Source organism: Ceratotherium simum, chromosome 10 (genome assembly GCF_057802395.1).
Source record: "Ceratotherium simum simum isolate JZ-2026a chromosome 10, ASM5780239v1, whole genome shotgun sequence".
NCBI classification, from domain to species: domain Eukaryota; kingdom Metazoa; phylum Chordata; class Mammalia; order Perissodactyla; family Rhinocerotidae; genus Ceratotherium; species Ceratotherium simum.
In genome coordinates, this window is record NC_141909.1 from 64706449 (window position 1) to 64721016 (window position 14568).

The following is a 14568-nucleotide window of genomic DNA, read 5'->3' on the forward strand; positions in this document are numbered from 1 at the left end:
AAAATTGTTTAGTTTATAGCTTCATTTTGTTGGGTGTTTTTTTTTTTTTCCCACTGAGGAAGATTCACCCTGAGCTAATATCTGTGCTAATCTTTCTCTATCTTGTATGCAGGTAGCTACCACAGCATGGCCGCCAATGAGTTGTGTAGGTCTGCGCCCAGGATCTGAACCCACAAACCCGGGCTGCTGAAGCAGAGCATGCCAAATTTAACCACTACACCACGGGGCTGGCCTCTAGCTTCATTTTGTTTTAACCAAATCTAGTATTACCCATCTTGATCATATTCCTTAATCATTAAAATTCATTCCAAATAGACTGTATCCAAAAATTGATCCATGAAATAAAGACTTTGAACCACAGGTTCTAAATCTACAAAAGATTTTCTCCAAAAATATGTTTAACAATAGCCCACACTGCTAAAGCAAGGGTTTGGTATCTCAAGATGACAATTTCTAAAGTAGTGACAGAATAAATTCTAATCTATTTTTAAAATCATATTACTCTTTCGCTTCACCATATATATTCTTCCCAGGTAAAATTTCACAACCATTCTGGCAGAAAGTTACTGTTAGATGGTCAAATGATTTGGTTTGGGAGTATTTGTGCAATCGAATAACATTAGTGGGGACCTACCATGTGTAAAGGTCCTAAGCCAGGGTCTGGTGTGACAAAAGGTACATATGATGCAGACCTTGCCCTCATCTTACATCACAATTGAAATATGCTATCTTTTGGAGGGTTTTTAATTATCTAAATAAAAATTATATGAAATAAATGTTAATATAAAACATATAAATGGTTATTATAAATTACAACTTCTAGAGTATTTGAGATGTGTTCATGTAATCACTGTATATTATATGTTATATAATGTATAAATAAATATGGCAAATACATATTGTGGAATATAATTGCAGCAGATAAAAAATATGAGATAGATTTACATGTACTAACAAAATGACCTATAAGCTATTTTATAAGTACACAAAGCAAGCTGTAGAAAAATTTACCGAACCATTATTTTCAATAATGGAAATACAATATTCAACAATTTAAGAATGCTTAAACATATGTTGGTTCATTCACAAGACAAAATATAATGCCACCATTAAAAACCATGTTTTTTTTAAATAAAAGATATAGGAAAATGCACATAAAATATTAACTGAACAAAGTAAAATATAATTACACACACATATTCACTCTGGAAAGAAATATACCAAAATGTTAATAGTGGCCATGTCTAGGTGGTAAGTTATATCTGATTTTAATTTTCTTCTTGAAATTTTATACACATAAATGAGAGAGGATGGAAGAAGGAGATGTGATGCTCCTCCGCCCCCTCCTCATCTCTTATTAGGCAATGAAAGAATATACATCACATATGCTTCTATAACACATTTTTTACCTGTATATTGGTGCAAAATAAATGGTTTTATATTGTAATGTGTTATCAATGTCAAAACCCGAATTTAAACAGTTTATAACAAATACAACTAAAACTATTAAAAAGTAAAATAGTAAGAAATAAAGAGAAAGGATGAGAAAGTAAATAACACAGCTGAGGAAAGCTATTGCAATTAGGAAAAAATAGCCTAAGCTTCCTAGCCATCAAAGTCAATATAGAAACAAGACGTCCTACCCAGCTTTCTCCGTCTAATAAAAGGGGAGGGGGATGGAGGGGTAACGTTCCTTGATGGATGTCAAGCAGTGCGTTCAGCACCTTATGTAAATCATTTAATCACCAAAACAACCCTGTGATATAGATTATTACTCCCTTTTTTCAGATGTGGAAACAGGCTGAGTGGGCTGAGAAATAACTTGTACAAAATTAAAAATCTAACGAGCTCTCACTCAAGATTTAGATTAGAATTCAGGTTTTTGTCTTCAAAGCCTACATTCTTTTCACTTTAACATACGACACCCCAAAAAGAAACATAAACATTCACCAGAGTCTATTTTTCTGAGTCCAGAGAGAAATTTGGCTGGTGGGCCTTTACAAGAGACAATGATATATATAATGAATAGTTGATTTCAATAGTATTAAAAAATGTTAGTATGGTCACGTGAATATAGCCTTTCCTGATCATCAGTAAAACCCATCTTCTGACTATCAACTAAATACGAAGGGGAAATGCTAAGCTGCAGTTCTGTGAAGACAATTCTACATCAAACTTCACCTATTAGAGCATCAGCTGTCACAATGACTGACTTTCTAACCCAGCTGGAAAAATATTCCTATCATTTATACATTTATCTGAATACAAGCATCGTTATCCAAATAAGCCCATAGAATTTCTACTTCTAAAGCTAACTGCTGTTTAACAAAGTTTCTTGCTAAAAAGAAAAGGTAATATTTAAAAATGGAAAAACAACACTCTGCCAGCTCCCAGGAATCTGTTATCACAATTTCTGCTATATAATTTTCCTAAAATACATTCACACAAATGTTCACTTGGCACATCATCTCTGTCTACAGCTCTTGGGATACCAGGATGTCACAAATTTTCACTTCCCCAAAGCATACCAGTCCAAAACACTCTCATAGGCTTACTAAAACAGTGAACACAACCCTGCTTAGATAGTTTTGAGAATATATGAATAGAAGCACAATGTTCTAACACTGCCTCCTGTAGACATTAATCAGAGGCCCATATATGTTACCAGCTCCAGTACAATGCTTATGGAAAAGTTTTTATTTTATTTTCCTTTCCTGACGTTAGAATAGTTGCATTCCACATTCATTCACTCAAAAACTATTTATTGAATCTACAATGTGGTATGCCCTGGAGACACAAAAAGAGAATAAGAAATTGTCATGGTTCTCAAAGAGCTCACAGTTTAGAAGGAAAAGAGACAATCAAACCAACAATTAATTACAAGAGATTGTAACACACACTACAATACATGAATCCATATTGTACTCACCTTCATTCACACATTTATGCAGTCAACAAATATTAGTATACCTATCTGTAAACTACTACAAGAAGAATTTATAGGGTTAAGTCTTTATTATACCAGAGAGGATTAATCATAGTTAAAAAATAAGAGACAATGATTGTGAAAAAAAAATTACTAAAAATCTGAAAACATCTACATTTTAAAAATCAATCATTTTTTAATGCCACAGCAAACAATAAACAACACATCGTTACCTCCAAAGAGGGATTGATCCCTCAATCCCAATATTAAGATTAATGTTCCTAAACTATTGTTTTGTTTATTTTACTCTCAGATAACAGCTTAGAACCTTGTATTTTGAATCATGTTTTTTATTATTTTGTTTTACCTTTGATTTGGAGTTATCTATAATTTTCTTTGCATTTAATCCCCAAATCAATGAAGAGGTGACTACATAAAGAAAAACTTACCTTTCAGCTTGAAGCTTAGTGGTTTTTACTATTAAATCTTGAGTCTGTTCCTTTGCTGCCTAAAATTATAAACATATCTAATATCAATACATTTCAATTTTATTATACTTCAGAAAACTAATACTACCACTTACTAGAGTTCAGACTTACTGTAAATGAGATCACATTCCAGAAGTCAAAAGTTTAAAAAAGGCCCAAGTAATTGAAATAGATTTTCAAGGCTCATACACTACCTTTCCTGAGAGGAACTCACTCAGAATTCTCAATATACACATAATGCTCAGGCTTACAAGAAAGGAAAAGGTATCAGGATGCTGACTAAGGAATTTAACAGTTCACGATGGTTTTTAGTAAAATAGAGCCCTGGACGAGCAAGTCAAGGATGAAGAACACGACTTCAGTTATGCACATGTTAAGATACCATGAGACCTCTAAATGGAGTTGTAAGTTCAAGTCACTGAAACGCTGGTGTGGAACTCGAAAGAAATGGCCAAAGATGGAGACAAAAATTTGAGAGTTAGAATATACAAATGACCCCTCATACAGGGTTTTGATGAAGATTAGAGATCGCCCTGTCTCAAGGACACAGGGCTGTTCCTGACCAAGTTTCACACTAAGCAATCCTCCCTCCCCCAAGCCAGAAATGAAAGGATCAGGAGTGAAAACTTGATGAAATCCAAAGATGAGGCAAATATTTATAAAGTGGACTGAAAGAGAAGACAAGTATAGCCAATCAGTTTCTCTCCCAAAGACTTGAACATATGAGAGGAGAAACAAGTGGGCGAGAGGCAGAGACATAGGGTCCACGCCTTGAAGGCACATTAAGTAAGCCAGAATTATATATAAATAAAGCCACTAGTAAGCAGAAATTATAAGGTAGACAAGAACACAAACAGTGGAGGGTCAGTCTGTCAAAGGATACCAGAGTAAACATGAAGATACTGAGTCATTTTCATGCTGGAACACTACAATAAAGAGCCAAGCTTCTGCTGCTAATGTTTCTAGAGCTGCATTAGAACCCGTGCCCTTAGGTTCTGGGTTCTTAGAGGCCTAACCCTTCTACGAACTCTCAGATTGTCAATGAAATTTTCTGTCTTACTGCTTCATATGCATCCCGTCACTAACAAAGCCCAGGACCCATCTCTAGTGAAGCTATTTTGAGTCTGTGTTCCTTGTAACTAAATTATGTGTCTAGCAAAGAGCAGATATTCTTAAGAATATAAATTTGAACGTAGATAATTCAGCAGATTGCTAACTTTTAAGGAATGGAGCGGAACATGATGGCTCCCGTGGTACTCTTCTAAAATTATTACTCTTTAAATCCAATAACTTCTTCAAATGCTTATCTTTCCTAATATCATTTTGCTTTAAAGATCCACTTCCATCTTATTTTTGTTTTGTACGATTTTTTTAGATACAGTATTTCCTCAATTCTAAAAGATATCTACATTTTAACATTTGTGAAAAAAGAATGCTTCACAAAATCAGTATCAAAAAATATTTACTAGCTTCTTTTTAGCCTCAGTCATCATTAAATTAAGGGTATATCTTACAAATGACACCATCTATTAACCACTGAAATATGATACTTGAGTACAATGTTATATAACAAGAATTTCTTGCATATTTCCCGACTCTTCATTTATAAATCGTGATACTGATTCCGAAATAATGTTTAATATCAATGTTTAGTAAGATTATTATTTTAAAAGAATTCCAGTCAATTTATCTTAAATGTTAAGGATTATTTCTCATTAAATAATAAATATATACCTCTAAATGTAATTTATTCAAGCAACACCACAAAGGGATAAACCATAGCATATAAAAATTACTGGTTAAATTTCTAAATTTCTAAATGTATCTGATAATAATAACTTCTAAAATGTCCCAAATCCCAAGTATTTTAGAAAATATTAACTAATTAAATTAGTCCTTATAATAACAGCCTATAATGAAGGGGGGGGCATTCCAAGAAATACTTTTCTTTATGAATGAACAAATTGAAAATAAATTATTCTAGAGTTGATAGCAGGAGTGGGTACTGTTAAGAGTCCAATGACACTATATTCAAATAAATTAGTTAGCGCCAGCGACAAACAAACTTTCAAAATCATGGATCTGGGCTGGCCCCGTGGCTTAGTGGTTAAGTGCTCGCGCTATGCTGCTGGCGGCCTGAGTTCGGATCCCGGGTGCGCACGACGCACCACTTCTCCAGCCATGCTGAGGCCACGTCCCACATACAGCAACTAGAAGAATGTGCAACTATGACATACAACTATTTACTGGGGCTTTGGGGGAAAATAAATAAATAAATAAAATTATACAAAATCATGGATCTAATTCCTACTAATGTAAGAATCAAAAATGAATATAAACAATAGGTAGCACAAAATATTTTTTAATATTCTAAGAAGCTAGGAGGGAATCTTTTGCAAGTGATGAAAATGTAATACACTTTGATTATGGTGGTTGTTTCATAGGTATATAAAACTGTCAAAATGCATTAACTGTACACTTCAAACAGATGCAGTTTATTATTGTACATAAATTATTCCTCAATAAAGTTGATCCAAAAAAAAAAAAGAAAAAAAAGGTCCATGCCATTACAGGAAAAAAACAGGATTGGGGGTGCAAAGAAATCACAAAGGACAACACAGAGGACAACACTTGATGATTTAAAACAGAGAGGAAATCAAGATGGCGGCATAGGCAGACTCTGAACTCACCTCCTCCCGCGGACACAGCCAATTTACAACTACTCGTGGAAAAATTATCCCTGAGACGGAACGGAAAACTGGATAAGAGAAACTCCTGCAACAACGTCAATCCTAACTGAGGTAGAAGAGGCAGAAACTCCCTTCTGCAGGGGAAAAACACTGCCTTCACAAGCCACAGCGCCTCACGGCTGCCCTGGAGCAGCCCACAGGTACAGAGCCCTCCCGGGAGGCACGGGGCCCTGAGCCAGGGAGCGCCCCCACTGTGGGCATTTTGTGGACCCAGCACAACTGAGACAAGTGGCAGAATATCTGACTTTGCCTGCTACTAAAACATTGGGGAGTATCCGCAGAAAAGCTGGTTCACAAAGAAAGTAAAGCCTGCTCTTAAAGGGCCCATGCGCAAACTCACCCGTTTCAGAAAGCAACCAAAATCACCAGAAAGAAAGATGCACAGTGCTTTGGTGAAAAGAGACTCACCTAATAGGCCCTGTGTGCATCTCGGTGAGAGGTGAGACCTCTCCAGGGACTGGGGCATTGGCGGCGGCCATTGTTGTGGCCTGGTGTGGGCGTAGTGACACAGACGCCACTGGAGTTCTCCCTGAAGCCTGCTAGCCCAGAGTCTGCCCTACCTACTAGAGAACCAATTTAATCCAGCTCAGCTAGGGCAGGCAGCCCACCCTAGAGACTGGCCCCACCCAACAACAAGCCCTCAGGCAACTTGTGGGCCTGCATAGATTGGAGACTGGATTCTCTGCAGCCTGGCAACTGAGCCGACTTCAGTGGGGCAGGGCGTGCACAAGGAGCGGGTGGAGAGTGTGGGGCAGTGGTGGAGTGTGTGGGACTCCCGCCGGGAAAAGACTGGGTCCGCTTCGGGAGGTCGGGGCGCGCACATGGGGCAGGACTGCGTTGACTGTGTGTGTGGACCTGTGGGCGGCAGGGCTTGTCAGCTGCAGAAGACTTGTGCTTCTCAAAGACCCACATAGGGGGTTTGACACACCTTCCAAAGCCTGAAACAATTGGGTGCTCCTGTGCCTGAGGCCAGGCCCACCCAGCTGCAATCCTCAGAGAGCTGGTAAGAGAGCTAAAGGCTGGAGGCTTATAGCAATTGTAAAGCCCTGAGCCTAATAAGCTGCCATGCTGGGGGCCTACTCACTTAAAAGAAATACTGCAACACAAATGTGGTATTAGAACTTGCAGCCAACTGTGCTGGGGCTCCCCACACCTGATAAAGAGACTGAAGGGCCCACAACAACTACAAGCAGCTGAGCATTACAGCAGCTGGCCAGGAGCATAACTCGGCCTCCCTGGGCGCCTACAGAGAGAGCAAATAGGCCACAACAGAAGGACACACGTAGCCCACATAGGGGTCACCCGTGGAACATTGAGAACTGAGGGAAGCACACGGCAGGCCTCCTAAGCCATCACTTACATAAGGTCACCTATCCAAGAGCAGGAGACGTAGCTGACCTACCTAATACGTAGACACAAGCACAGGGAAAGGCAAAATGAGGAGGTAAAGGAATACATTCCAAGTAAGGGAACAGGACAAAACCCCAGAAAAGGAACTAAGTGAAACAGAAATGAGCAACCTACCCGACAGAGAGGTCAAAGAGTGTTAAGGATGCTCACTGATCTGGGAGAAGAATAGATGAATTCAGTGAGAATGTCAACAAAGAAATGGAAGATATAAAAAAGAACCAATCAGAAATGAAGAATACAATACTGGAAATGAAAAATTCACTAGAGGAACTCAAAAGCAGAGTAGAGGATACAGAAGAACGGATGTGTGAGCTGGACGAAAGACTAGAAGAAATTACCCAAGCTGAACAGGTAAAAGAGAAAAGAATTAAAAAGAGTGAGGACAGTGTAAGGGACCTCTGGGACAACATCAAGCGCACTAACATGCGTGTTACAGGTGTCCTGAAAGGAGAAGAGCGAGACAAAGGGGCAGAGAATCTATTTGAAGAAATAGTAAATGAAAACTTCCCTAACCTAAGGAAGGAAACAGACATCCAGGTACAGGAAGCACAGAGAGCCCCAAACAAGATAAACCCAAAGAGGCCCACACCAAGACACATCATAATCAAAATGTCCACAATTAAAGATAAAGAGAGAATCCTAAAAGCCGCAAGAGAAAGTCAAGTTACATACAAAGGAAACCCCATAAGGTTATCAGCTGACTTCTCAGCAGAAACCTTACAGGCTAGAAGAGAATGGTATGATATATTTAAAGTGCTAAAAGGAAAAAACTTACAGCCAAGAATACTCTACCCAGCAAGGTTATCCTTCAAAATGGAAGGAGAGATAAAAAATTTCCCAGACAAGCAAAAATTAAAGGAGTTTGTCACCAAGAAACCAGGGCTACAAGAAATGTTAAAGGGACTGATTTAAGGGGAAAAGAGAAGACCACAAACAGGAAAAATTATTTATTTCCATGACAAGAGGGTAACAGATACAAATGCACAAAAAAGAGGTTAGAGATGATATCAAAAACATAAAAGGAGGGAGGAGGGGAGTTAAAGAGTAGAGCTTTCAGACAAAGGTCAAACTAAAAAGACCATCAATTCTGTATAGAAGAGGAAAGGAACAGAGAAGGATGACTAAAACACTGAGGAAAAAAAAGTTAAAAAATGGCAGTAAGTAAATACTTATCAATAGCTACTTTAAACGTCAATGGACTAAATGCTCCAATTAAAAGGCATAGGGTGGCTGACTGGATAAAAAAACAAGACCCATATATATGCTGCATACAAGAGAAACACTTCAGACCTAAAGACACTCACAAACTGAAGTTGAAGGGATGGAAAAAGACACTCCACGCAAATGGCAATGAAAAGAAAGCTGAGGTAGCAGTACTCATATCAGACAAAATAGACTATAAATCAAAAACTGTAAAAAGAGACAAAGAAGGGCATTACATAATGATCAAGGGAGCAATCCAACAAGAGGATATAACACTTGTAAATATCTACGCACCCAATGTAGGTGCACCTAAATATATAAAGCAATTATTAACAGACGTAAAATGAGAAATAGACAGTAACACAATAATAGTAGGGGACTTTTTTAACACTCCACTTACACCAACAGATAGATCATCCAAACAGAAGATCAATAAGGAAACACTGGCCTTAAATGATACACTAGAACAGATGGATCTAGTAGATATATACAGAGCATTCCATCCAAAAACCGAAGAATATACGTACTTTTCAAATGCACATGGAACATTCTCCAGGATTGATCACATATTAGGCCACACAACAAGTCTCCATAAATTTAAGAAGACTGAAATAATACCAAACATCTTTTCTGACCACAATGGTATGAAACTAGAAATCAACTATAGGAAGAAAATCAAAAAAGCCACAAACACGTGGAGATTAAACAAAATGCTACTGAACAAGGACTGGGTCAACGAAGAAATCAAAAAATACCTGGAGACAAACGAAAATGAAAATACGACATGCCAGAATTTATGGGATACAGCAAAAGCGGTTCTAAGGGGGAAGTTTATAGCAATACAGGCCTATCTCGACAAACAAGAAAAATCTCAAATAAACAATCTAACAAAGCACCTAAAGGAACTGGAAAAAGAAGAACAAACAAAGCCCAAAATCAGTAGAAGGGAAATAATAAAAATCAGAGAAGAAATAAATGAAATAGAGACCATAAAAACAATAGAAAAAATTAATAAAACCAAGAGCTGGTTCTTTGAAAAGATAAACAAAATTGACAAACCTTTAGCTAGACTCACCAAGAAAAAAAGAGAGAAGGCTCAAATAAGTAAAATCAGAAATGAAAGAGAAGAAATTACAACAGACACCTCAGAAATACAAAAGATTATCAGAGAATACTATGAAAAGCTATATGCCAACCAATTCGACAATCTGGAAGAAATGGATAAATTCTTAGAATCATACAACCTTCCAAAACTGGATCAAGAAGTAGAGAATTTGAATACACCAATCACCAGCAAGGAGATCGAAACAGTAATCACAAACCTCCCCAAAAATAAAAGTCCAGGACCAGACGGCTTCCCTGGTGAATTCTACCAAACATTCAAAGAAGACTTAATACCTATCCTTCTCAAACTCTTCCAAAAAATTGAGGAGGTGGGGAAGCTCATTCTACGAAGCCGACATTACCCTGATACCAAAACCAGACAAGGACAACACAAAAAAAGAAAATTACAGGCCAATATCACTGATGAACATCAATGCAAAAATCCTCAACAAAATACTAGCAAATCGCATACAACAATATTTAAAAAGATTATACACCATGATCAAGTGGGATTTATTCCAGGTATGCAGGGATGGTTCAACATTCGCAAATCAATCAACATAATACACCACATTAATAAAATGAAGAATAAAAATCACATGATCATCTCAATAGATGCAGAGAAAGCATTTGACAAGATACAGCATCCATTTATGAGAAAAACTCTGAATAAAATGGGTATAGAAGGAAAGTACCTCAACATAATAAAGGCCATATATGAGAAACTCACAGCTAATATCATCCTCAATGGTGAAAAACTGAAACCTATCCCTCTAAGAACAGGAACCAGACAAGGACGCCCACTCTCACCACTCCTATTTAACATAGTACTGGAAGTCCTAGCCAGAGCAATCAGGCAAGAGAAGAAATAAAAGGGATCCAAATTGGAAAGGAAGAAGTGAAACTGTCACTATTTGCAGATGACATGATCTTATATATAGAAAACCCTCAAGAATCCACCAGAAAACTTTTAGAAGTAATAAACAAATATGGTAAAGTTGCAGGATACAAAATCAACATACAAAAATCAGTTGCATTTCTATACACTAACAACGAAGTAGCAGAAAGAGAAATTAAGAATATCATCCCATTTACAATTGCAACAAAAAGAATAAAATACCTAGGAATAAACTTAACCAAAGAGGTGAAAGAGCTGTACACGGAAAACTATAAAACATTTCTGAAAGAAATTAAAGAAGACACAAAGAAATGGAAGGAAATTCCATGCTCTTGGATTGGAAGAATTAACATAGTTAAGATGTCCATACTTCCTAATGCCATCTATAGATTCGATGCAATGCCTATCAAAGTTCCAACATTTTTCACAGAAATAGAATGAAGAATCCTAAAATTTATATGGAAAGACAAAAGACCCCGAATAGCTAAAGGAATCCTGAGAAAAAAGAACAAAGCTGGAGCTATCACACTCCCTGATTTCAAAATATACTACAAAGCTATAGAAACCAAAACAGCATGGTACTGGCACAAAAACAGACACACAGATCAATGGAATAGAATCGAAAGCCCAGAACTAAACCCACACATCTATGGACAGCTAATCTTTGATAAAGGAGCCAAGAACATAAAATGGAGAAAAGAAACTCTCTTCAACAAATGGTGTTGGGAAAACTGGATAGCCACATGCAAAAAAATGGAAGTAGACCCTCACCTTACACCATACACAAAAATTAACTCCAAATGGATTAAAGACTTGAATGTAAGACCTGAAACTATGAAACTTCTACAAGAAAACATAGGCAGTACACTCTTCGACGTCGGTCTTTGCAACATATTTTCAAGCACCATGTCTGACCGGGCAAGAGAAACAATAGAAAAAATAAACAAATGGGACTACATCAAACTAAAAAGCTTCTGCACAACAAAGGAAACCATCAACAAAACGAAAAGACAACCTAACAACTGGGAGAAGGTATTTGCTAACCATACGTCTGATAAGGGCTTAATCTCCAAAATATATAAATAACTCATGCATCTCAACAACAGAAAAACTAACAACCCAATTAAAAAATGGGCAAAAGACCTGAACAGACATTTCTCCAAAGAAGATATACAGATGGCCAACAGGCATGTGAAAAGTTGTTCAACATCATTAACTATCAGGGAAATGCAAATCAAAACTACAATGAGATATCACCTCACGCCCATCAGAATGGCTATCATTAACAAGACAGGAAACAACATATGTTGGAGAGGATGTGGAGAGAAGGGAACTCATACACTGCTGGTGGGAGTGCAAAATGGTGCAGCCACTATGGAAAACACTATGGAGATTCCTCAAAAAATTAAGGATAGAAATACCACACGATCCAGCTATTCCACTGCTGGGTATTTATCCAAAGAACTTGAAAACACCAATGCACAAAGATACATGCACCCCTGTGTTCATTGTAGCATTATCCACAATAGCCAAGACTTGGAAGCAACCTAAGTGCCCATCAAGGGGTGAATGGATAAAGAAGATGTGGTATATACACACAATGGATTACTACTCAGCCATAAGAAACGATGAAATCCAGCCACTTGTGACAACATGGATGGACACTGAGGGTATTATGCAAAGTGAAATAAGTCAGAGGGAGAAGATCAAATACCGTATGATCTCACTCATTAAGTAATAGACAATAACAACAACAAACAAACACATAGAGACAGAGATTGGATTGGTGGTTACCAGAGGGGAAGGGGGGAGGGAGGAGGGCAAAAGGGATAATTAGGCACATGTGTTTGATGATAGATTGTAATTAGTATTTGGGTGGTGAACATGAGAACATGATGTAATCCACACAGAAACAGAAGTATAATGATGTACACCTGAACTTTATATAATGTTATAAACCAATGTTACTGCAATAAACAAAAAATTTTTTAAAAAAATAGGTATGATTAAAAAAATAAAAATATAATTAAGGATAAGAATTAGAAAACAAGAGGCACTACCACTAAGAACAGAGGAAACTGAGTAATCCAAAATAACACAAAATATAAAATTAATATTACAAAATAAATACAAGAATATAATACAGAAAACCTTATAAACTATAGTTTTCTCTGAGAAAAGGTGTTAAATCATAAAAGCTAGAAGATGAGAAAAAGAAAAATGGAAAAAGTTAAAGAAAAAGAACAGTCAAAATCAGTTACTAAGCAACAAAAGTAATACATGCAAAAAATGTGAAATGACAATAATTAACAAAGATTATATGATGATTTAAGTATTGTATATTTAACAAAGATATAAAGATTGGAAAATAAATATGCCAATAATATCTCACATATTAGTAAGAATATAAAAATTTAGACAAGATAGGAAAGTTAAAATTTTAGAGAAACAGGAAATTGATTAGTTCTGCAGACAGATTATGCAAGTAGACTACAATTAGTTTGTGGAATATGCATAGATTAATGATTCTTCCTGTCAACAGTTCCAGGAGAATCTTAGAGGTAAAAGTTTGGAATAAAAATGTGAAGGTAGTAGACAGCATTATTGACTTTAAGGAGGAACCTATTCTACTCACTATTCCAAAATTATATGACTGAGGGTAATAGGCTAAATGCTAACTCTGCACCCAAACTAGAGGTTTAGAAAGGCTTGAATAAACAGATGTAAAATTATGCACAGTTTTCTGAGATTTTTCTTTTTTGAGACTGAGCATGAATCATCATAAAGCTGGGTCTTTTTCGGGCATAACTTTAGTTTAGACTTACTCCTAAGGCTTTCTACCAAGGAATTCATTTCTGCTTGACTTAAGAGATATTATAGGATTAAAAGGTTTATCAAAATTCTATACAGTTAGCTCTTTGACCTGGCTAGATCAAACTAGTAAGGCTTCTGGAGTTAACTGAACAATATTCCCAAACCATCACCCAAAGAAACACAAAGACATTGATAGTTAAAAAAAATAAGAAGCATAATATTTACATTCAAACTTCCTACAGGGCATGATGTATTAGATATCTATACATTTTATAGACCTACCTAACAACTTTTGAAAGCTTACTTTGTACCAGGAACTATGCTAAAACCCAGCCATTATATAGTACCTGTAGGCGACTTGTCATATCTTGACAACAGTTGCTCATTGCTTGAACGTCTTCATTTATGCTTTCAAGTTCCTGAAAAGAAAAGTAACAACAAGCATTATATATATCGTTAAAGAAATTTCTCTTCTCTTAGCCAAATCCTTATTTTCATCCCATGAATTTTTTTTGCCAAAGCATGACAAAAGACCCCATATTTAAGACTGGAAATGATTAAAGAGAATAACATCCAGTGTTAGAAAAGACATAAAAAAACTAATATATTCTTTTTAGAGGATGTGACAATAGGAAATGGCAAATGGTTTAAAAATATTAATACCTCTTTATTCAGAAATTCTAATACTAAGAATTTATTCTAAGAAATTAATCAGATGAGTGTGCAACAATATACGTACAAGGATGATCAACACACACTGGCCTAAAACAAATGGAAAATATGAAACATTTCCAACCACACAATGGAAATCTATGCATACATTAACAATGATAATGTGTGTGTATATATGTGTGTGTGGGTGTGTGTGTGTATATATATGTATGTTTACTCGCATGGAAAGATGTCTATATGAGGTAAAAAAAAAAGTGATATAAAACAATACATATAATACCTCCCCATTTTTTAGAAAAATAT

General features: G+C 36.4%; 1 protein-coding gene across 1 annotated transcript in view; it reads right to left on the reverse strand.

Moving 5' to 3' along the window:
• Positions 1 to 14568, reverse strand: part of COG6 (component of oligomeric golgi complex 6) — an 89748-nt gene that overhangs the window by 68484 nt on the left and 6696 nt on the right. The window contains exons 3-4 of the mRNA XM_004443177.3: positions 13941 to 14012; positions 3376 to 3434 (exon numbers count right to left, since the gene is read on the reverse strand). Of these exons, the coding sequence (XP_004443234.1) occupies positions 3376 to 3434; positions 13941 to 14012 (131 nt within the window). The remainder of the gene's footprint in view (positions 1 to 3375; positions 3435 to 13940; positions 14013 to 14568) is intronic.